The sequence below is a fragment of the Epinephelus lanceolatus genome, chromosome 24 (genome assembly GCF_041903045.1).
Source record: "Epinephelus lanceolatus isolate andai-2023 chromosome 24, ASM4190304v1, whole genome shotgun sequence".
Taxonomy (NCBI): Eukaryota; Metazoa; Chordata; class Actinopteri; order Perciformes; family Serranidae; genus Epinephelus; species Epinephelus lanceolatus.
The window spans coordinates 18,132,343-18,157,321 of record NC_135757.1 but is presented as its reverse complement, the minus strand read 5'-3'; the positions used below and the strand labels follow the sequence as shown (position 1 = coordinate 18,157,321).

The following is a 24,979-nucleotide window of genomic DNA, read 5'->3' as shown; positions in this document are numbered from 1 at the left end:
TCATGATTTTTGCATTGACTTTTTGCTGGACTGCTCTGAAGTCCTCGAGTTGAAAAAAATTCAACTCACAGCGTAAAAGCACCCCACGTCATCTCTTTTTTTATCATCTTTTTTTCCATGGTCCGATCGGATGATTTAAGAGGTGGGCCTTCTGTGCCGGTCACGCCAACAAGTTGGCGGTTGGTACGCAAATGAGGAGAATTTGGTAGTAGCGGTTGCTGGATACCCAGAGCTATACGGTCCGACGATAGACAGCAGGTTGTCAAACTGCCCTTGTGTTATCCTCAAATATGCCTGGAAATGGTCATCACTGAGGCAAAGCTCCTGGACCTGGTGGACTGGTGGTACTCCCTGGGATGACCCTCTTTTTTAAGGTCTCATGTACCCACACAGATCTCAGTTTCCCTGTGCCCAACAAAGTGCCCTCTGCCTGTCCATTTTAATAACTAGCTGCTAATTACTGTGAAGAAATAAAAAATGGTGTAAGAGATGTAGTGGTGTTTAACGACACGATGCAACCAGCAAAACTTAGTTTTTGGGTCAAAAATGAAACGCTTACTCACTTGGAAAATATGACCGGAGGGTGGCTACCATGTTTCCGCAGCTACGTCCCACCAACGGGATGGTGTTACGAGTCATAATCACCAATGAGTGGCACAGCTAGCCAGCTTCCACCTGGCCCAGGTGGTGCTCAGTGCAGAGTGGCCAAGGCTCACGTTAGACCAGATGGTGGGCAGTGGGCACAATGTTTCCACATGTTAACGTGGCTAGCCGGCTGACATTTACATGGCAAAACATTAAAACCTCTAAATGGGTAATGCTTTGAAATGCAGCTCTAAAGTTTACGGAGTCAGTAAAGCACTGGACTACAAGGACAGGCCCCTTGTATTTCACATTGTAAGAGCCAAATATGTCATTTCACTCAGCTGACATGAATCGTATTTACCATGGGTGCACGCTGGCTGGTGCTTTATCAGCATTAGAAGCTGTAGTGTGTAATGCTAGGGACAACATTGTTGCCATCAGGTGTTTCACCACGGAAGGGTGCAGTGGTGCAGGACAGTGTGCAACATGCTGTAAGCTGTGTATTCAGTTTAGATGAAAGATAAAGAAATGGACATTTATTCAACCTGTGTTTGGTGGTATAAATGACATTCGTGATTGCCTCCCTGCCTGGTAAACAATCATATCTTTCAAACTCCACACACTGGTTTGTAAGGCAGCTTTTCTGATATCAATTTGTAGTTCCCTAAATTGAGCTGAGACGACATAACTACGACATCATCAAGGCTTTTTTTTATCAGACCATTATACAACTTTTATCACCACCTGAGCTGCAATCTAAGTAGTAAACTGATGTTTATGTGTGGAATCGGTGGAGGGCCCCTTTAATGACAAAAATCATCAGACTTCTTCCACATTTTAATGAAACTTTGTGAGACTCTGCGTCACCTCGCTGTAAACTCTGCTCTCATTGGCAGCCTCCACTCTTGAACTCACTCTGAATCTGTGATCTCAACACACAGATGGCTCGAATTAGCACGGCGGCTAAGATCAGTCCACAGGACGATTTAGACCGAACTGCACTGCCAAGTCATGTTTTTCCCACCAGCTTTGCTCAGCACAAAAATAAGGGGTTCCTAAAATCCTCCATGGCAAGGACCCTTAAATTAAAAACTTAAAGCCATGTAGGCTGAGGTGTTGTTCCATGCCCCTCCATTAGTGAACATTTTTACAGTAGATGGGAAAATAACAGATGGGAGAGTGAAATCTCTTATCAGGATAGTCATTATTCTGGTTATAACCCCAGAGGGGCCTTCTTGATTATGGGCACATCAGTGATTGGCAGCACAGAAGTACCCATAAAGCATGTCGAGCAGGCTGTTACTGTATAATCCATAGTGTGGAAAGCTTTCTTTAAAGGGACAGTTCACCCTAAAATCAAAAATATGCTATATATTTTTCCTTTTTCCTGTTGTGCTATTTATGAATGTTTCCTTCTGCACAGTGATATGTTTTTTTGTTTTTCTTTTGGCCCCTTAAGCACCACAAGCTGAGTGCCATCTAGTTCCATAATACTGGAGAGAAGGCAGACATCTCTATGGTCGATATTTCCATAACTTGGCAGCTCACGACAGAACAATGTAGACTGATAAATAGCGCTACAGGTAAGAGGAAAAATATGTATTTTTGATTTGAGGGTGAACTGTCCCTTTAAAATGGTGACACATAATAAGAATAAAGCAGCCTGTCAGTGTATGTTTTTTGGTTGAAGTGGATACATCTGGACTCCAGGGAACCCCCTTTTGGGATCACAAACAAATGTATCACATCAATCAGAATTTTTACAGTTTTAAGGCACTGATACGACACATTTCTCCCCTTGCGTACATCCATACTTCATGGGAGTATAGATCAGTGGGCAAGAACATAGATATGAGCTCAGGATGTTTTATTTATGGAGCTGAACACAGCTGATCCCAGTGGACTGACACTGTGGGCCAGTTGCCAGATTGTAGTAGATCCCTCCTAGAAGCTGAGAAACTGTGCGTGTGGCGATGACTACCTCCTTTCTTATGTGTGCGTGATGCTATATAGATGCATCAAATAAACCTACATACATTCATGTGTGTACGTGAGGGCACGGCTGCTATACTGTTTGCGTGAGCGTGCAATATGATCGATACCAGGTGCCGACAGAGAGACACAAAGATCAATGAGCTGTGATCATGAAGTCTAGGCTGCTTATGATCATTAGCCAGCTGCTAATGAACTTAGAACGCCATGTTTGCTAATGAGCTCTCGTCTCTTTGAGTTTATCTCAGGGAAAATTAAACACGCAGGACAAGAACACAAAAACATAAAAGTGGGTTGTAGGCATGTCTATGTTCCCTGGTGTTACATGTTGATGCATGGCACAACTTAGTGTGTGCAGGTGTGTGGTTGTGTTGATTGTCACTCTTATTCCTTCAAGCTGCAGCATCCTTCTCATACAGCTGGTTTGTTTGCTTTTCAAATGTAGTTGTTTGGTGCTTTGAACACCACAAGCCGAGTGCCATCTAGTTCCATTATACTGGAGAGAAGGCAGACATCTTTGCGGCCGATATCTCCAACACTCGGCAACTCACACCAAAACAATCTAGACTGATAAAATGCACTACAGGTAAAAGGAGGAATATTTACTTTTGATTTTTGGGGTGAACTTTCCCTTTAAATGTGAATATTTGCTGGTTTTCTTTGTCGTCCATGATGGTAAACTTCTCTTTTTCTTTGAGTCGTCTATAGACAGATCTACAGCATCCCAGCCTGCATCTAAACCTTGCTGGCAGAGATCCAGACTCGGATATGAGATGTGGGGGCAGAGTGGTGCACAACGCCTGGGGGAAGTGTGCTAAAGCTGGGTCGAGGGCTGGCTGGCGGTGGCCTGGGGGCCTGGAGGGAGGCGCCCGGTCACATCGCATATAAATCACCTGGTCACAGATACACAGAGCATTGTTTAGCCAGAGTGATGGCTACACTCTCTGAGGACAGTCTGACTCGCAGAGATACAGTACCACATGCCATGCATGTATATACACACATGCAGCAAACCAGAGCATGGAGGGAGCTCCAGTGAGAGTTAGGAGGGATGTCTGGCTGTGGACAGTCAGCCTGTGTGGCAGCTGAACAGCACATGAGGTCCCTTCGGAGGCTGTTGACCAAAAGTAGGTCTGAGTGCAGTTTCATGTTGTTTGGAGGTGGGCATCATCATCAAAACCACAAATATCATCAGTGTTATTATTAAATTATGGACAAATACACATGTATATTTTCAAAGAACCCCAAAAACAGGATAATTTAGAAAAACAGTGCAATGGAGTTTGGACATCAACCACAGATGGTCACAATCTCAACAACAACAGTCGCTAATGAAGCCACATGAGAGTACATGACCCTTTCTATTGGCCAGTGCTTCAAAAAGAGCTCAATAATTGGGGTTTATAAAGCAAATGTATTTTCTCTAATGTTTTAAATCTGTCACTTTTACTGCAAGAGAAATTTGGCTCACTGCTCATTAAAGGAAAATACAAAAAAAAAAAATAAATAAATAAATAAAATACAAAAGCTGATATATTTTTTTTAATTTGTGTGCAAGATAATTAACTTGTGCACACTTTTTTTTTTGCACAAAAAAAAAAACAAATCATCTTTTGGGACTTTAGGGGCTCCATAGAAAATAATAATAATATCATGATCTATAAATAAAAAAAGGGGACATCGGGGGACCAAAATAATAAAATAAAAAATAATAAAATAAAAAATAAAAAATTTAAATTAAATTGAAATAAATAAATAAAATAAGCCATGCTATGGAAACAAATAAGAGACATACGTTTTCCAATTTTATCAGCCACTGAATACTATAATATTAAAAAACAGGTATCTGAATTCATATATTCTTAATTTACCTCTTTGAAATTAAAAATGGACTTTTCTTGATTTGCAATTTCAAAAGTTGAATTTGAATATATTGCGTACAAAATTTCACAAATTCAGATCCAAAAATTCAACTTTTAGAATATCAATAAAGATAGATTCAGGTAGGCTAGTTGAGACTCAAGGGGTCAAATTCCGATCCAAAGATTTAACTTTCAGCAAAAAATAAAAATAATGAAAATAAAAAAAAAATGATCAGGTTGCACAAATTGGGTAAATACAGAACCAAAAAATAAAGTCAAAAAATATATTTTTAGATATTCTCAAACTTGATGCTTCATGCTTCATGCTTTTCATGCTTTTTTTTTTCAGCTTTTGATATAACAAATCAAGAATTTTTTAAATTTTAATTAAAAATGACTAATTTCAAAACAAATAAATTCTAATACATGTTTTTTTAAGTAAATTTTTTCAGTACTATGAATTCAGTGGCTGCATTTCAATATCAAGTATTCATTGGTTGTTAAAGTTAAAATATTTCTGTCTCTTATTTGATTTTATACTTGCTTTTCTTTTTTAGTAAATAGTTTTTGCAAAAAAAAAAAACCCAAAACACTCCAATACTTCATTGTGAAAAAAAAAAAAAAACATTTTCAGAATAAATTCTGTAGATTAAAAAAAAAAATTGCATAGGCTACTGAAAAGTTTAAAATCAAATTATTTAAATAGTCAAATTAGGTTGTGTTTAAATATGATTCCCTCCCCAATATGTAATCCTTGTCCTTTCATAGTAAACTGATGAGGATGATGCTGTTGCTGTGATGCTGTAGGGAATTAGCCGCCAGGACGCACATACAGTAGAGCCGCTGAGACAGATTCATTACTCAAGATTCCCCTCACTCAGTGCAAGCTAATCACCAGGCAGGGTGAGCAGATAGGCTCCTATTAGCAGAGGGAAATGACATTCCTAACACACACCAGGCCACACACATGCAGACACAGTCATACAGAGGTGACACACACAGAGGCGTGGCAGGCAGTAACAGTCCAATCAAAGCCTGATTGATTTTCAGAGCTCTCGGGGGATTCTGTTCAGTCAATAAGGGACTCTGTTAGACGACTGAAGACATGATGGATCTACCATACATCTTGACTTACAGTGTTTCAGCTGTCTTGTTCTGGACTACAGCACAGAATAAAAGTGAAGTTGTTTTTGAGCAGCCAGGAGATCATGGCAGATGCATGAAAGTCATTTCTATGTTGATGATTAAATGTAATTAATGTGAGCAGTCATAGTGTCACATAAATGACAAGATAGCTAAGAACTCATGAGCCAGACAACCAACAATAGGAACGAGGAGTGCTTATTTTATAGATACATGGTCACATAGCCTTTTCTTTAAGGATTTATATGTTATCAAAATTAAAGCATCAGAGGCGGAGATATCCTGACTTTTAGACCAAGTCAAACTTAAAAAACACGTCTCATAATGCAACTTAAAAGCAAGTTTCATTAGACCTTCCCTGACTTTGAATACCCACATCTTTCAAACTCCTCACCCTTCATATTGAGGACTGGGTACTGTTTAAAAACGTAACTTGTTCTGACTATGTGTTAACATCTCCAGGCCCAAGTTGGGATAACCCCGATGACATCACTCGGGGATAATTTCACAGACTTCCTATTCTCAAGCTTCCTCCAGAGCTAGACACACACAGACTGAGTGTGACGACCCAAGACAAGTTAACTAATGGTCACGAAATCAGTGGAGTTCACCTTTAACAAAATCAATATCAGTTTAAGTGTATGCTATATTTACAATAGTACCACTGCTTTACCTTGCCTTCAGGCAACCCTTTTATGGGGAACTGAACTACAACCCAAACTTATCGTTGCTCTCTTCAAAGCCAGACTCCATTGACAAAAACAGTAATTTTACCTCGCTGAACACAGGAGCTGCTGGTCTACCGCTGCCTCGTTCAGTTAATTTGTTTGTGTTATTGAGTGAATCTGGTGTTAAATAAACTAAACCAGTAGCAGACCAGTAATTTCCAATGTTCATTGAGGTAGAATTACAGTTTTATTGACAAAGGAGTCTGATGGCTTTGAGGAGAGAGTTATACCAGCCTCAGTTCCCCATTAGAAAGCGCTGTCTGATGGCAAGGTAAAGCAGTAAAAATATGCTAAATATAGCATATACTTGAGGCAATATTGATTTCTTAGGTGGCTAAAATACATTTCCTGCCCTTCCACAGCAGTACATTGCTTAGCTTTCGTGGTAGTACTCCATCCTGCTTCTCCAAACCCACCATCTGACCACCATCTATTGTATGTAATACAATAACGATGGATAAGTACCTCATATCCCTTTAGGGGTAAAGGTTTGCATCATCAACGCATGTTAAAAGATCCACAAATACTATCTATACGGTCCAAAAATGACAACTTGTGTCTTTAACTTGCTGAGTAACTTTTTTCAAAATACCTTTATACAGAAATGCATGATTTGACAGATTCAAAATGATTGCACAAAGTTCCTTGCTCCTTTTCATGCTTGCATCGCTATTTTACAGTAAGGAGAGGTGGAAAAATGAAATAGAGAGAAGCTGGCATCAGAAAACATCTGAGGTGTGGAGTTTAACTTCAGACACTGCAGAGTACCTTAAACTTAATCCCAAGTGTTAACGGAGCACCCTGACTTCACTCAGGTAAACACCGGCAGGAAATTCCTTAGCAAATATGTTAAAAAATCATATTGCCAGTGCTGTGTCAAATAACGGTTGTTGTTATTCATAGTGGAGCTGCTTAGCATATTGTAGAGCAGTAATGAGCTCACTGAAGTATTTGGCCAGTGCTGTAAAAACTAGCCTGCATTTGTGGCTGTTTCTGTCAGCACGTCAAATCGAATATTCTCTCTCTCTGTGTGGGGTGATAAATTATTAATAGCATGTATTTGAGGAGCTTTCTTAGAGCCCGCTTTTCGCATGTCACTCAGCCCTCTCCTCCTCTTCCTCTCCCCGCTGATGTCACACCTTGCAGCCCTCACTCTTTTCCCCCTCCTCAATGTTCATCTCTTTTTTGTTGTCGATTTGAAGGGCGATAATGTCGGATTGGATAGCCTCGCATCTGGACAACTCAATGTCTCACTTTGCATATGAACTGCGTGGGAGCTTTTCCTCCACCCTGCCTCTTTCCCCTTGCATCTAAATGGCCCTCTCCTCCACTGCATGCTACAGAAAAGTAGGGCAGATGCCTCATTTAACACTTGGGTGCGATCAGTACACACTGTGTATACATTATACAACAAAAAAAGCAATACATCCACCTACTTTGCCAATAAAGATGGTGTTGCACTGCAGCTAGGAGCATTAAAAGGTAGGTAATGTGTGATGCTGCAATATGTTAACATACAAAAGCCCACAGTTTATGATTATGTGGCTGGAGAGCATCTTAAAAGGCAGAGTTTTCATTTCACATGTGTAGGAAGAAAGACAGTGCAAGCTTAAACACTGAATTTATGTTCCTCTGCAAGAAAACGATTGCATGTCCATATTCACATGCTTCCAAGTCAACGCACATCCTCGCACATGTCCAGAGGTGTGTTGGCATGCTTGACTTTTCTCTCTCTCTCTCTCTCTCTCTCTTTTTTTTTTTTTAAACCAAGATGCTGCGTGGAAAGCCCCCGGTTCCTGACACACTCAGTCAGTCCCAGATAGCAGGAGAAGCAAGCAGCAACAGATTAAATTATACAGGAGAAACCAGAAATAGCTCTAGTGCCGAGGCCGCGTGGACTCTACGCAAGAACGCACCGATGCGAGTCGCCACAGAGCAGTCAAGTAGATTAGTCCTGCGAGGATCACGAAACAGAATCGACTACTGTAGATTTGCCGGCCATGCTCTCATGTACGACAGATCTGGACTTGACCTCTAGAGACCAAAGGATGAAGGGTGTTTGTGGAGAATCTCAAGGCTTGGTTAGAGTGGGATTAGACCTGAGTAAACTTGGCTCATCTTGGACAAGACTTCCTTCCAAAAAACACTTATTTTCAAAATTTCAGCCAACAACAAACACATAAAAGAGTCAGAAGCAACAGTGGTGCTGCTGTGTTGTTGGAAGGAACCACTCATCATGAGCTGCTCACCTTTTCACACCTCACACATAAACATACCCACCCACTTGACAACACCATGGAGTTAAATACACCGGTAACTCGTCTCACACCTCTTTTGATTTGAGAAAGATCTGTCTCCAAAACACAACCCTTTCTGAAAACCTACATCTGTTTCCATGATGACCTTTAGCTGCTCGCTGGGACCTGCCTACATCCCCGTCTGCCATTTCTTACCCAAAACATGCAGGAGAGGCAAACCCAGGTCCTGGCCCTCCCTGCCAGAGCCGAGGGCAGAGACAGAGAGACGGAGGGCATCCTGAAAAAAAAAAGGGCTCCCCGGGGCTCACGGTAGGAATCCACGGTATTCCCAGAAATTCCCGCCGGTTCCACGCAGGCTTTGGCGACACAGATCCATGCCAGACATGCGAGGTGCACACAGGGTGGGGAAGGGAATGCTGCTCTGGTTTTCTCTCTCTCTCTGATGGCCTTAGTCAGTCTCCCGCATCTGAGTTCCCTCCCTCTCTCGCTTGCTTGCTCTAACTCTTCCACTCCTGGTCCTTCTCTGTCTCTCTTGTTCACTCACTCACTCCTGCCCTCCTCTCTGTCCCTCTTGAAGTGTGGTAACTTTATTCCGTAGAAGAAAGGGGGGAGGTGAGTCTCGGCCCTTTATTTTTCTCCCTCCCAAAACTCCCCTCTCCTCAAATGATCCTTGTTAGCCCCTCCTTTCCCTTCTCTACTCTTTACCCCTCACATACACACTAACACTCTATTCATTGACCACCGTCCACCCCCTTGGCTTCCTTGCATTGCATACCTCGCCTCTCTTTCCCTCCACCTCTCCTCTGCAAGCATGCTCGCTCATGTCTGTGCTAATGTCACTTCAATTTTTCATCACCAGCCCCTTCCTGTTTCCAGATCTCCACTCTTCCTTCAAAATATCTGCAGGACTCGACAGCTGCTGTGACGCAGCACAGTGGCCACACAGACTGCAAACAATCACTGTCCTAACAGGTAAACTAAACTAACACAAACTTAGAAAATACAGCTGAGCTCATCACTGTGATGTGCAGATATTGCAGTTGCACATGCAGTCTCATGCACACACTCAAAGAGAGGCCATGTGCACATATGCACACAATAATGACCACATGGCAGTGTGTGCCTTGCAGTGGAAGCAGTGACATCCTTTATGTTTTGCAAGAAAATTGACTCTTATTCCTCGGACAAGTCAGGAGGAACACTTAATGGGATACTCCAGCAATTCAAAATTACACTTCCTTAAATGAGAAAACTTGCAAGGCACACATTAAAAAGGAAGGCCAAAACTGCCAGACGCATCTGGACTTTTAGTCAGTAGTATGAGTAAAGGTCCAAAAACACTGGATCCTACACTTCAGATAATGCAACTTTTTTTCATGAGCCGCTGTGGTTAACATGGCTGGCAATGCCCCTAACCCTTGTTGAAATAATACCCACTTCAGTCACTACAAACATGGCTGTTTATGTAATGAACATTTGTTGAAAAATACCCACTTCCGTCACTAGAAACATGGCTAAAACATGGCCCTAACCCTTGTTAGAAAATACCCACTTTGGTCACTAGAAACATGGTTGGAAATGTCCCTAACTCTTGTTAAAAAATACTTGCTTTTGTCACTACAAACATGACTGAAACTGTCCTGAATCAGCATTAAAAAATATTCACTTTTGTCACTATAGACACAAGTGGAAGTGTCCCAAACTCTTGTTAAAAATACCCGCTTCTGTCACCACAGACATGGCTGGAAATGTCCGGAATTCTTGTTACAAAATACTCGCTGTTGCCACTACAAACACAAGTGGAAATGTCCCAAACTCTAATTAACAAAAAATACCTGTTTGGCTACAACAAACACAGCTGGAAATGTCCTGAGCTCGTGTTAAAAAATACCCGCTTTTGTTACTACAAACACGGCTGGAAATGTCCCTAACCCTTGTTCAAAAATACCCACTTTAGGCGCTAGAAACACAGCTGAAAATGTCCCTAACCCTTGTTAAAAAATACTTGCTGTTGCCACTCCAAACACAAGTGGAAATGTCCCAAACTCTCATTAAAAAATATTTGTTTGCCCGCAACAAACACAGCTGGAAATGTCCTGAGCTCATGTTAAAAAATACCCGCTTTTGTTACTACAAACACGGCTGGAAATGTCCCTAACCCTTGTTCAAAAATACCCACTTTAGGCGCTAGAAACACAGCTGAAAATGTCCCTAAACCTTGTTCAAAAAAACTCACTTTTGCCACTACAAACACAAGTGGAAATGTCCCAAACTCACGTTAAAAAGTACCTGTGTGGCCGCAACAAACACAGCTGGAAATGTCCTGAGCTCGTGCTAAAAAATACCTGCTTTTGTCACTGCAAACATGACTGGAACTGTCCTGAAACTACATTAGAAAAAACTCACTTTTGCCACTACAAACACAAGTGGCAATGACCCAGACTCTCGTTAAAAAAATACCTGTTTTTACCCTTGCGTTAAAAATACCTGCTTTTGTTGGTTTGGAACAGTGGTCTGCTACTTGGCAGCAATCTAGCTCAGGTCTCACCTGATGAGAAATTCACATATATGTAATATGAACTACATCACTTCAGAAACTTTGATATGATATGTATAAAATGAACAAATGTGGCATGTATCACGTCTTTCAAACTCCATAGCCCAGTTTGTAACTCAGATTTTCTGTAAAATATTTGCAGTCTCCAAGCCCAAGACGAGATACTGTACTGTGTAGCATTATAAAGATGATTACATCTTAAAGTTGCATCATATAATGATTTTTCAAAAAACCTCTTACAAATTCATGATCCTTTTTCATAAACTCCCTCCGTATACCCCTATATGTGTGTTTATATCCTCCCACATCCTCTGTATGTATGTATGCAAAACATTCCACATGCATGTATGCAAACATTCCCGAGCACACGTGTGAGAGATTGCTCCTTGCATGTGTACATCTATATAACACACAGCACTGAATCAACATTATATCAGCAGTGCGGGCACATTACATCACTCCACAGTCAGATCCATAAAGGGCTAAGAGCCAATTCATTTTGAGAAAACACCCTCTATTGATCCTTGCTGCACTCCATCACTTCCACTGTAACAGTTACCTCAATCCATAGACTAACCTGACACATAATCTGTGTGTGTGTGTGTTGGTGTGTGTGTGTGTGTGCGTGTCTCCCTCTGTGCGCACTCTATTAACATAATGTCAGCAAAGACCGCAGTGTGGACACATTAGGGGGGGATGCTACTGGTTGTGCTAAAGTAGTCATGTTAACTCCTGAACTGTTTTTTTGAATGGAATCGGTGCATGTGTTTTCTACATGACAGCCACTTTCTCCCTGCAGCCAACTGGTCTAAACTGGGTTGCTAGCAGCCTCTAGTGGCCTCCAACCAATTCTCAGACAGTCTCTGCAGATGGGTAACAGTATGCTTTTATAAATGCACATATATAGCTCATGCATGCATCTCATGTTGTTGTTTTTTCTGTCTGGATGCAGCCAGAATAGCCATTTAAGTGATACTTTACTACCTGCAAAAAGCATTGATTTTGGGCCTGCTATTGGGAGTGGTGTATTTTCTCAGTACAGCATTTTTGCACAGTGAGGTCAGGTTCGTATTCCCTTATTCCCGATGCAACATGCCGGAACTCACTGAAAACACACAGGCAGGCAGGCACAAGCACACACACACTTACACATACACTTTATTTCCCACTGAATTGCACTTGTGGAAAAGCGAATTTAACCCATCATGGGACAGTAAAACTCTCTAATGATGTTAGCAGCTCTGCCTATTTAAAGGATGGGAGGACTCTGATATACATGTACATACAGTGACAAGTGCACAGAGAGTGATATTTGATCACCGGCTCCACCAACACAAACACACCCCAGATGTTTAAATATTTTGGTTGTACTAGATATACCACTCAAACAAAAACTGCGATGAAGGGGGAAGACAGAGAGAGGAAAAAAAGATTCCACATTGACTCTGCAGTCTCCTCTTCTGTCGCTGGAGAATCCATCACATTAAAGCTTTAATGCTAAAATAACAAAGCATCCATCATGCTGAACGCCGGGCCCCGGAATACAGCGAGCCATTCAGGGCAGGGAGTCTGCAATTCTCTATGGGCGCGGTACCTGCACACTGCTCGCCACAGTTGGACGACATTACTCAGCGTGGAAGGTAAGTTGGGAGCGTGTGATAAATACAGCGAGCAATGAATGAGGTTTTCATGCATATGCTGGAGAGGCAATCTAGAGGGAGAAAATAAGGAGCCATTCAGCAGACAGGTTTCCCATCACCCTCTTCTCTTTTGGCTGTCTGCAGTACTGCCTGATGTGAATTTACTGCCCTCTGGGACATTAGTTAAATGAATAGGGAGGCAAGTAAACACAAAATACAGAAGGAGAGGAGAGCAGATGATAGGAGAGGAGAGGAAACAAAGGGTGAAAGGAGGAGACAGGAGGAAAGAAGGCAAGGTGAGGGAGTTAGATTAAATAGAAGGAACAAAAAGGATCATATAGGAGAGGATATAGGACGCAAGAGATGAAATCACATAGAAAAGAAACAGATAGAAAAGAAATGAAAGACGCAAGGAGATGAGAAGCGAGGAGATGAAATGACAGGAGAGGAAATTAAGTGATATGAAAAGAAAGCAACAGAAAGAGAAAGGAAGGAGAGGAAAGGGCAGGAGACACAAGGAGTGGACATGAGAGGAGAGGAGACAGGAGGAAAGAAGTCAAGGCAAGGAAATTAGATAAAATAGACAAAAAGAAACAAAAAGGAACATGTAGGAAAGAACATAGGAGATAAAATCACATAAAGGAAAAGGGAGGGAGGACACAAGGAAATAAGAGAAAGGAGATAAAATGACAACATGAGGAAATGAGGTGAAATGAAAGGAAAGAACAGGAAGAAAAAGAAAGAGAGAGGACATGGCAGGAGACACAACAAGAAGAGGTGAGACAAGAGGAGAAAAGGGAGACAAGAGGAGAGGAAAGGAGACTTAAAAAGTGGACAGGAGATAAAGGACACGAGGGGACACTAAGTGAAATAAAAGGAAAGGAACAGAAATAAAAAAGGAGGAGAGGAAAGGGCAGGAGGCACAAGGAGACAAGAGGAGAGGAGAATGGATTAAAAAAGAAAAAGAGGATAAAAAAGGAAAGAGAAGAGGGGATGAGAGTACACAAGAGGAAATTCATGAAAAGGAACAAAAAGAAAAACGAAGGTGAGGAAAGGGAAGGAGATACAGGGAGTAGAGAGGACAGATGAAGGGATGAAAGGAGACAAGAGAGGAAACTAGATTTTAAAAAAGAAGAAAAGAGGGGAAACAAAAAAAACAAGAAAGCAGTGAATGAAGAGACACAAGGAGACATGAGGAAAGGAGAGAGGATTCAATGAAATAAAAGAAAAGGAATGGGAGAGAGGAAGAGGAGAGGAAAGGAAAGGATATGAGAGGAGACATGAGGAAAAGAAGAGAGGATTCAATTAAATGAAAGAAAAGAAACAGGAAAAGTAAAGGAAAGAAGAGGAAAGAGGGTGCAAGGATGAGAGGAAATTCAGGAGAGGAGGGAAGAGGAGAGAGTTACCCTTCCATAGTACCACAGTAGTGTCACCATAGTAACACACATGGAGAAAACCTTTACACATCAGCCCTCCACCTCCCTCTCTGTTTCCCCATCTCCTTCTTACAAAACCCAGCGCACATTCACAGACACGCCAACAGTACTCCAAGCCTATCTCCTGTTGTAACCTGGCCCTATCGTGTGTGTGTGGGGGGGGGGGATTGTGTGAGCCGCGTTGCCATGGAAACTGAACACCTCACAGCGGTCCTCAGAGGGAAGACACAGAGCCTTACCTCTCCACTTTCACCTCCCAGTCAGTCACGTGAGCTCGAGTGCTGCAGCTGGAGCGACAGACTGAACGGCTGTCATGTACACTGCAAAAAGTCCTGGTGTGAGGCAAAATCCTTGTTTATTTATCTGTCCTATCAAACAAGTTGAGGCCACTGAAAAGCTTGCTTCCAGCTAACATCCAGGCAGTGGTGTTGTGGAGGGTATATGTAGGTATACAGGGTTTACCCTCCTCTTTTTCTGGTTGTTTACAGTCTACCCACCTATCAGCCGAAAACCCACTGAAATACATAGTCCACTATACCACTACATCCAGGTCATTTTTTAAACACTTGCCACAGTGGTTGAGGCGCAGCCCTACTGGCCACTCATAAAATATAATGGTGATCAGCCAACTGTTGCAATAACTGGATAAACAAGTGATGAGAACTTGAACAGCAACATCTCATGTTGCATTTGTCAATATGCAAGTTGGTCATATGGGTAGAAAAGAAATTAAGGGTGCTTTCACACCTGTCTTGTTTGGTTCATTTCAGTTGAACTCAAGTTCATTTGCCCCCTAAGTGCGTTTCGTTTGGGGAGGTGTGAACACAGCAATCGCACGGAACGTGTTCCGACTTCGATATGCTCATTCAGCACATCCAACGCATCAAAACATTGTTTTCTAGTTGGAGCTGCGCCTCGTTTTCAAACTGTATGGTTTGTAGTACACGATGAACAGTGCTAAAATCAACCCACGTAGTTGTCCCTCAATTATGACATTAGAAAGTGTTGCATTTATCTTGCAAGTGTACTCTGCACTCTGTCTACTCTGTTTGTTTACTTTGTGGATTTTCCCGCACTGGACATTGTGAGCTTTTTCGCCCAAGGCATTTCATTTGGTCCACTTGTAAATGCGGCTGTAAGAACACAAGCCAACTCAAGGCCATTAACCAACTTTATAACAAAATTAGTCACTGATTCGGACCTGAGCAAGTGAGTGGTGGAGTGGTGCCGGTTTGCCTCCTGGGCACTGCAGAGGTACCCCTGAGCAAGGCACCAAACCTCGAGCTACTTGGTGCACCTGTCCATGCCTCTGACATCTGACACTGAAACTCTGAAAACATCTGAAACTTGCCTACTAAGACAATGTGCTGTTCACGTGCCCTGTTGATGCATATATCTACATAAAGTAATGCAAAAAGTAGTGCAAAACAACTCGTATATAACCTACTTAACTTTGAGCCAGTAAGGGAATTGGAACGTTAACGTTATTCACCATTATGTGTGCATTCATACGTTGGAATATATCAACCTTTTCCCATAGAAACTAACTTTTTTCAAGAATTTTCTAGAATTTCTACTTCTCTTTGCTAAGAAGGGAGCAGTCTGCAAAAGGAGGCACAATGGGGTGGTGGATGGGTCACAAAACACAGGACTTTTGGCTAGCAGACTGGTGTTTGGGCCTGTGTGAAACCAAATCAACTTTGAGTTATTCTAAGGTGCGTCATCGCCATCCTTTCCCTAAACCTAACCTAAGGAACTTTATTTTCCTAACCCTAAAGATGACCAACCAAGTCTCTCTTCTTAAACCTAACCTACATAATATTACTTGCCTAAACCTAACCAGAGTAACTTTACATAAACTACGTGACATGGTGTATTGTATGTTTTATTCCTCATAACCCTAACCAGGGAGAAGTTCGCAACATAGCTTCAGCTAGAAGTCATATATACACTGCATTGGTTGCATTTTTTTTTAAATCTAACAATGCCTACATGCATAATCACTGAAATATCCTTATAAAATAAGACTCAAATAGACAAAACTGAAATTTTAGAGTGAGAGAATAGCATTTTTATTATGGTGGGTACATGAATATTCCTATCATGGTATAAGAAACAGCAAAAGGTGTAGGTTACATTCATGATTGGGGGGGCCACATAAGAAACGAGGGGGTTTGGGGTCCTCTCCCAGGAAATTTTGAGTGTTGTGCACCAATTTGTGCTTTTTCTGCATCAATATATGATGGAAATGTCTTAAATTTTGTCAAAATAAAAGTGCTTTGCTCATGTTTTTAGTGGGAGGGACAAATGAACATGTTCTATTGAGGGGGGTGTGTCCCCTGCACACCCCCTGAAATCTACTCCAATGGGAACAAAGGTACAAATGTAGACTGTGCCTACATACCTTAACAAGGGTACATCCCTGGTGACAAGTCCCATTTTACAGTGTAGGTACAAGAGTTGAAAATGTGCCTGAGCTACCCCTCTCTATAATAATAAGGCTGGGCTCAGTTAAAAAAATGGTGCAAGTACCTTCATTTACATTGACCGATTAATATGGGAGTGTTTCTGAAAGTGAGAAAAATGCAAACAAAAGGAAATCATCTTTCAGGATTGACGTAAAAATGTCAATGCTGAGAGGCCAGGTTGAGCAAAAGCTGTGCCTGAATGAACATAATGGGTTGAGGATTCATTGCATAGGGTCGAGGAGAAACATAATGAGTGTGTGTGTCTCTGCACAGGCACTAAAAAGCTCCACACACATTCACACACACATATGAGGGAGTGTGACAAGGGGAGTGTGGTGGGATTGAGCGCGGGTGTAGAGATAAGGAGCTGCGGCAATGGGGCGGGGGGGTTGCTGCTGGTGTTGGTGCTGGTGGGAGGGTGTTGGGGCTTGGAGAGACGGGCGGCTGCAGCAGTGCACGCTACGGCGTCACCACAAGCAAAATCCCATCATCGCCAGACTTTATAACAAACGGTTCTCTATACGCAAGAGAGCTCGCAGTCAAGGGAGAGTTACAGCACTGCAACACTTAAGTTTCAGACCTGTCGACTGATATCCATATTCAAGATCGGAGCTTTATATGTTGCCAACCATAAGGATGATAATGAACAATATGAGGGTAGATGAAAGTCCGAAAAGGTGTCTTTACCTTCTGATAATCAAGGCAGATTATTTTAAAAAAACTGCTGAGGGTGCACTGCATTAAGCTGATTTGGCCAGTGTTTCCTGCCTTAGGACATCTGCTATAAAAAAAAAGGTCTCTATTTGCTCTAGAGATGCTCATGGTGTTGGAAAAAAAAGACACGAGGAAAAAAAATCACCTCCAAAAATGATCCCACCCACCACCATTCATCAGAGCATCACCTCAGGCACTGTTTCTGGTGTCCTCGCATGTGTGTAAGTGCATGTGTAAGTGTGTGTCAGAGGAAATAGTGCCATTTAGTTGTTACACATGATTGATTATCTGCTAGGAAAGAGCGAAAAAAAAAAAAAGAAAAAAGATTGTGCTCCAGGTTTTGCTAATAACATTGGCTCCGGGGACAAAGAAACAGAGTGTGCGTTCTGCTGATACCATTCAATGAACTCCGTTTGGCCTTTCTTGCTCATGCACATGTGCCATCGACCATCGGAACATGGCGCAGGGATGAAAGACTCATCAACAACGAGCAAATACAGCATGATGTGCAATGGCAGGAGATGAATATGGGAATACACAAACCCCCAGTAATGGTGCATTAGAATTCTGCAGTTCCGAAAGCAAGGTGACCCTATGTATCAGGAGCATTTGTTCCAGGTGGTTGCTGCAAGTGCCTGGCACTATCCAAAATCTGATCCCCATGGTTCCCCACCATCTTTATCTGGAGCAGCTGCCTGGAGACCACTTGGAGATGTAACACTGACCTTGAATCTGCACTTAGAGGGACACCAACCAGTCTTCCAAAGCCCATGGTCCATGACCAGTCGCCAAGCTCCTTTTCACAGCTACGTCATTTGGTGGTTTAGGTAAAACCAGCTGCATGTAATGGATGAGCGGTATGATTGAGGCCCATTCCGATGTATATTCATGCAGGATGAAAATTCCAGATATTTCTTTTGGCATTTATTGCAGAAAAAAGTCACCCGCGTGGGTTGAAGTGAGACATGAAAGATGTGCAGAACTCGTCCTCTAAGTCCACTGAATCCCTCTCCCATTCCCAGCAACCCTTTCCCACTCCCCCCCCACCCCCTCCGCAAAGTCTTACCTTGTCTCGCTTGGCCCCCCGCAGAGGAAAGAAGCAGGAGAAGAGGAACTTGCCCCAGCTGATGACGGCAGCCAGGCACCAGTTGAGGCGAGCCATGCCTGTGTCTGTCCCGTCTCGTCTGCCAGCCTCTTATCTCCCCCCTTGGCGCCGGGATAGGATCCTGCAACCCCCCGTCAAGCGAAAAAAGACCTTGCAGACACCGGAGACCCTCTTGTCCTACTCCGTGGAACAGAATTGAAAACCTTCCTTCAAGTCACACAACGACTGGGGATTTATTTTCCTTTTAGATTTTTTCTTTTTTTTTTTTTTTTGCGATTTTGGCTACCTGTCTGGCTATGTGTCTGCAATTCCAATTTGAGGGGGAATAAGGGGGGCTGGTGTGAAGCTACTGGCGTCCCACAAATGGACTAGACCTTTGGACAGTCTAGAGGGACCCAAAGCATCAAGAGCCTAAAACTGTCTTCCTGTCTCTCCATCCATCTGTCTTTTTCTCTCTCTGTTTCGTCTCTTCTGTCTCCACAGCCCAGTCTAGATGAGTCAGTCCTCAAAGTGTGATGAGCACCGTCGGCTGCATAATGCGAAGAGCCCGTCGCTGATCGACGACACTGTTACACACACGCACACTGGCATGCCCACACTCCCTGTCTCTCACACACACATTCACGCACATGTACGGTGAAGAAAAAAGAAAGAAAGAAAGAAAGAAAGACAACGCTGTCCTGGCACATACATCCACAGGCAGAAGAGCCCCCCTCTTGTCACACGGCTCCCCTCCAGGCTCAGGATCCCCGGTGCTTCGCGCTCACACACTCCTTACACACACTCGTCTCTCTCACTGTGCTGCTCTCTCACACATACACACATGCACTGATGCTGCAGCACTTACTCAGCCAGCGCGGGAGGAGGGGAGCAAAAGAGTGGGGGGGGGGGGGGGGGGGGGCAGAAAAGAGGAAATGACTGGGAACATAACGGTTAGAAGAGCGAGGGAAAAAAAGATGGAAAACAGAAGGGGTTTCTGCTGAGAATGACAGATTGAGTGTATTCATTCAGTGTTTGTATTTCAGACTTGAAGCCAGTGTCGCCGAGGAGAAGACAGCGACGTGCGTATGAGGGAAAGTGCGCATCAAGTAGTGATCACTGGGAGAAGGTGGAGGAGCAACAGAATGGGCAGAAAGAGTGAATGAAGGATGGACGGATCAGGAGAGGGAGAAGAATGATAAAAGGGAAGGCGAAGGCGAGTCGCAGGAGAGGCAGGAGGGGAGAATGTGTTTGAGAATATTGAGCAGAGAATACACACACAGCAGCATGCGCAATGTACACACACAAAACGGACACGCAGCAGCCGTCACGGTGTAAGGTGGATACAAGGCAGGCACAGGGTGAGATGATTGTAGTGTGTGTGGAGAATTGGGTCGAAGGGAGAGAAGGAGGGAGGAGAGAAAGAAAGGATAGAGGATGACAGAAAGAGGAGAGGAGCGGGGTGTTGAATCATTGTGTCTTGGGTGATTATTTCCCCCTCTCCTTCTCATACACACACATACACACACGACTGCAGGTGGTGCACAGGCTCGTTCACTGTGCTGCAGTCTCTCTACGCTTCAGTGGGAGCACATTTTCACTGCAGAACGCTTTTCTCTGCTACACTCCCCCCCTCCATCCCCAACCCCTCCCACCCGGCACACCACCGCCACACCAACGCAATCACAACACATCAAAGCAATGAGCGAGGGAGATAAAGTGTAGAGAGGATGCTGTTCTGTCAACCAAAGCTAGCTTAGCCTGAGGGGGGGTGGAGGTGGGGATGGGGGTGGGGTTGCGTTTGGGGGAACATAACACAAATTGTTTGGCCTTATGGAAATGTGCTGGCAATAAAAAAAGAAAAAATACAAATCTTTGCGTTGACAGAGAACTGCTCCCATCATAGCTACTCTTCATATTATTATGTACTGAAATCTGCATGCAATGCACATGTCAGTACATAAATACAATACGTCCTCTATGCATACATGTTCCTGCATGAGATTAAATCTTGCATCAGTGGCTCGCTTTGTAAATGTTTCTTAAAATATCAAACATTTAATGCATCTGCAGATATTCAGAATGAATAAATATGATGTATTTTATTAATCCATGTTGTGTATTGCCTATATTTAAAATATACTGACTGACTGACTGACTGACTGACTGAATGAATGAATGAAAATCCAATGCCATTGGGGTTTACATGGGACATTATAAAATATATGATTAGCAGCTGACATTTAGGTTAAACAGGCTGTTCTCATGCACTGTTCGCACATATACCTCAGAATAACAATGCACCACACTTCATATATAACATACATAATCATGAGCCAGTAATTTGTGCATAACCTACATCATTGCGGGGACTGGCATCCTGTGACCAATGCGCTGACGGGAGTAAAGAAGGAAGAAGTATGAAGAGTGAAAGTCCATGTAAGGAGGCATGATGGGGAGATGGAAGGGTCAAACAAAAACAGGACTTTCCACCAGGAGGCTGGTGTTTGGGACTGTGTACAGTTATTTTAAGGTACGTCCTCACCATGTTTCTTTTCCTGAACCTAACCTGCATAACTTTACGATATTCAGCTACGTTTCTTTTCTTAAACCTAGCCTACGTAACTTTACAATGCCCACCCATGTTTATATTCCTAAACCTAACCTACGCAACTTTGCGATACCCAACCATGTTTCTATTCCAAAACCTAACCTGTTACTTAACTTTCTTAAAACTAACCTGTGTAACTTTACAATGCCCAAAAATGTTTCTTTTTCTAAATCTAACCCTACGTAACTTAACTTGCCTAAACCTAACATATGTAATGTTATGATGCCCATCCATGATTCGTTTCCTAAACCTAGCCTACGTAACTTTACTTGCCTAAACCTAACATATGTAATGTTACAATGCCCACTCATGATTCTCTCTCTAAACCTAACCTACATAACTTTACATATCTAAACCTAACATGTAACTATATGATGCCCAACCATGTTTCTATTCCAAAACCTAACCGGGAACTGCCCATTGGTTCGACAGCCCATTGGTTCAACATCCCATTGTTCCGACCATATTAAACTCATTGTTCCGAAGTCCGTTCCAAAATCATCATGATGCCCTGTGGTTAAGGTCTGGTTAGGTTTAGGCACAAAAACCAGGGTCAGGAAAAGATCATGGTATGGGTTAAAATGAAAAAGAAAGTGGCAAACACATAAGCCGTGAGCCTGCTCCGCCTCAAGTCGGTCGCGGTGCACCATACGCCTACCGCGAGCCGTTCAGCACCGCAGACAGTCGAACTAATGGGATGTCGAACCAATGGGCTGTCGAACCAATGACATGGACCCAACCTAACCTACGTAGCTTGACTTGCCTAAACCTAACATATGTAACTTCACGATGCCCACCCATGTTTCTTTTCCTAAACCTAACCTACATAATTTTACTTACCTACACCTAACCTATGTAACTTTATTTGCCTAAACCTAACCTACGTAACTTTATGCTAAGTATGTGATGTAACAATGCCATTCGTCAAGCGCTAACTCGTTAGATACCGTTGTATGAGGATAGGTTGGGTTAAAGAATATACTGGGAGGTCTATGAGCATAACAACTTCCCTGTCACGAAGTCACAAAAGATACAGACACACTGAGTAAAAAGATGACAGAATAATAAAGATGGTATGGTAAGAAGGTATATAATCCACTTCCAGTGTATGGTGAGGGAAAAATGCAGCCTTCAATCTACAATCTTGGACATATCTGTCTCGATTTGAGCCCATCAACTACTTCCTTCGAAAGAAAACTTAGCTGAACAGAAACTCTTGAGCGTATCCCACAGCCCTCTTCGGCAAATACATTTTACTCAGGTGTCATCGCGTGACCTAAGTAGAGGACTTTGGTCAGGTAATAACCAGAGTATTGAAGGCGCCACAACTACCACAACCCTGCCAAAACCTAAGATCTCTGCTGCTACACCCCAAAAGGCAGAACTCCCCCTGGAAAGAACAACTGACAGTGATGAACACTACATAGGTCAAATGGCAAGGACACTAGGGAGAAGACTCAAAGAGCACCAGAAGCAGACATCAGCTGTTTGCAAACAACACGCCATGAGCGGTCACAGCAAGTGCAGAGACAGATCAAGGAAGACACACAGGTTAGACACCAGGGGTCTTTGACCCCTCCTTAGCCCAAATTTACAACTACCAGTTATCACATGACCAAAATGAGGATGAACGGTGACACCTGAGCAACTTTCATTTCAGAAAGAAAGCCATGGGGGTACAGTCTCCAGGAGTAGCTCATCAAGTCAAGTGAGGGCAGTTTTATTTATATAGCCCAGTATCACAAACTTGCCTCAAGAGGCTTTACGAATTGTACATCATACAACACCCTCTGTCCTTTGACCCTTCAGATAAGGAAAAACTCCCCAAAAAACCCTCTCAGAGAGACAAATGTACAAGACTTGGAGAAGAGCAACAAGAGGGCATTCATGAAATAGAAAATATCATGTGTACAGAACACACCAACACACTAAGGCCAACAGTATGGCCAGTCAGGAATCAGGATGACAAAATACTTTGCTCAGGATAATTGAGCAATTCCAACATTTACCAAAATGCCTTTGAGTATTCTAAAAAAGGGGTTTGAACGTGTTGCTTTCAATCAAAGGTGAGAATATATCTGCGATCCTTATTGCTGAATTGCATTCCTGTCTACTGTGGCTACCACTGGAGGAAAAACAGAAATATCCTCCTTTACTATAATGGTCGATGTATGATGTCAGTATGATGGTGATTCAAAATGGCAGCTCTATAGAAAGAATCCCTCACTGTCTGATGGACCAACACCAAAAACCTGACATACATCCTTGACGTTTTAGTTCTGGCTGCTACAGAAAAAAAGAATCCATGTAACATCACACAGCTATGCTCGGCAACTCATCTGCAGGGATAAGAAAAATGTGCCACCAAAAAGCAAATAGGCCCAGAAAATGCAAATCAGGCAGTGTATTTTTCCTTTATGTCAACATTATTGATGATGTCCTGCTGCTTTTACACTGAATTGGTTCCCTGCTTCATTTTGCACAGGACGCAACACACACGATACAGCACATGAAACCATTTAGAAACAGATAGCATTTAAGTTTGTGGTAAAATAAAAAAGCTGGGAAGGTATTTTGTTGACAGTCCATTTTTATCAGTAATATTTGTCTTTCCGCAGGGACGATGAATGAGGAATATGTTTTTGTACTACACAGTTTTCTACAGCAGTGTGTGCTGTACATCTCAGTGTGAGACTGGGCTCGTGTCCCACTCTCTTGGCAATGCGCTGACCTTTCTCATTAGGCATAAGCAACTTGCATAATCACTGCTGACTTCTATTGACTGGCCTGTCACACTGCCTATCCGTTTGACTGGAAACCGCGTGAAAAAGTGCAGGCTGCCAAAAAAACTTCTCCCTCAATGACTTTCCTCTGTCATCTGCTGCAGGATCAGAATCTATCATTTTTCACCGAGTGCACAAAAACAGGGGCTTTACAATACTAGCTGTTTATCCTCTATTGCACCACAGGCTCTTGAAAAACATTATCAATATTTATCAAATGTTTGCCTTTCCTCCTCTATCCAAATATATGCACTGTTTGAAATATTCACTACCATATTCAGAGATTAAACCCTGTCCCTTAATGGTGTAATTTAGTTTCGATGAGTACTTATAATGACCCTTCCTCCAGGTCTAAATCCTCACCTGCACACTCACATCTTGAGTGTTTTCATTATCCCCAGAGCAAGTTTATGTAAATTTTTTATCACATGCAAACAAAATCTGAGTAAATCTAATTTGAGTTAATGCATTCACAACAAAGATTGTTATGAATGTTTTATACTTACTATTAAATCTCTTGTTGATTCAAAGGAGGGATCTGCAAATTAGTTCCCAGTTTGATGAGCATACACACAAATGTTGAGGGATTCCTGTTTGACCTGACTACCTGACTATCTGATACAATACATGCTTGTTTTTGTGTTTATTCTACTTATAGTGTAGTTTTGCCTTTTTTTTGTTACAAGTTATGGGTTGTAGACACCAATTTTCCATTCAGGGATTAATTAACAGCGACTTCTAATATAGCAGTTTTACCATGACAGCATGGCTGAGTGGGGAGAAAGGGAATTCGCTAATGCTGCCCTTCCTGGATTTAAAGGAATAGTTTGTCATTTATATCTTTGCTTGCTTTCTTGTTGAGAGTAAGACTAGAAGATTGATATCACTCTCATACTCAGCACCACTGACAGCTGGTTAACATAGCTTAGCATAAACCCAGTTGGTCACTAGTGTCTTTTGAAGTTCAATTTAGTTTGTGACTTTGGGCGACCAAATTTCAATGTCAGGACGTCTAATTGGGTTCACACCACATGTGAACATGACATTTTTGGCCATTCTGACAGTCACTATGTAAGATTAGGTGATTATGGAGTTCTAAAATCATGCCGTGACTTGGC

The 24,979-nt window shown here is 42.5% G+C and overlaps 1 protein-coding gene across 20 annotated transcripts in view; it reads right to left on the bottom strand.

Moving 5' to 3' along the window:
* The window catches only part of tns1a (tensin 1a), a 114,705-nt gene extending 95,374 nt beyond the window's left edge, over positions 1–19,331 (bottom strand). For 17 of the 20 annotated variants that reach the window (XM_078165668.1, XM_033616165.2, XM_033616161.2 and 14 more), the window contains exon 1: positions 18,450–19,331. In XM_078165668.1, coding sequence (XP_078021794.1) covers positions 18,450–18,545 — 96 coding nt within the window. In that variant the 5' untranslated portion in view covers positions 18,546–19,331. Of the gene's footprint in view, positions 1–8,763; positions 8,860–18,108; positions 18,178–18,449 lie in introns of those variants that run through there. The other 3 variants (XM_033616160.2, XM_033616170.2, XM_078165669.1) reach the window with 2 other exon arrangements.
* Between the last annotated feature and the right edge of the window lie 5,648 nt (positions 19,332–24,979).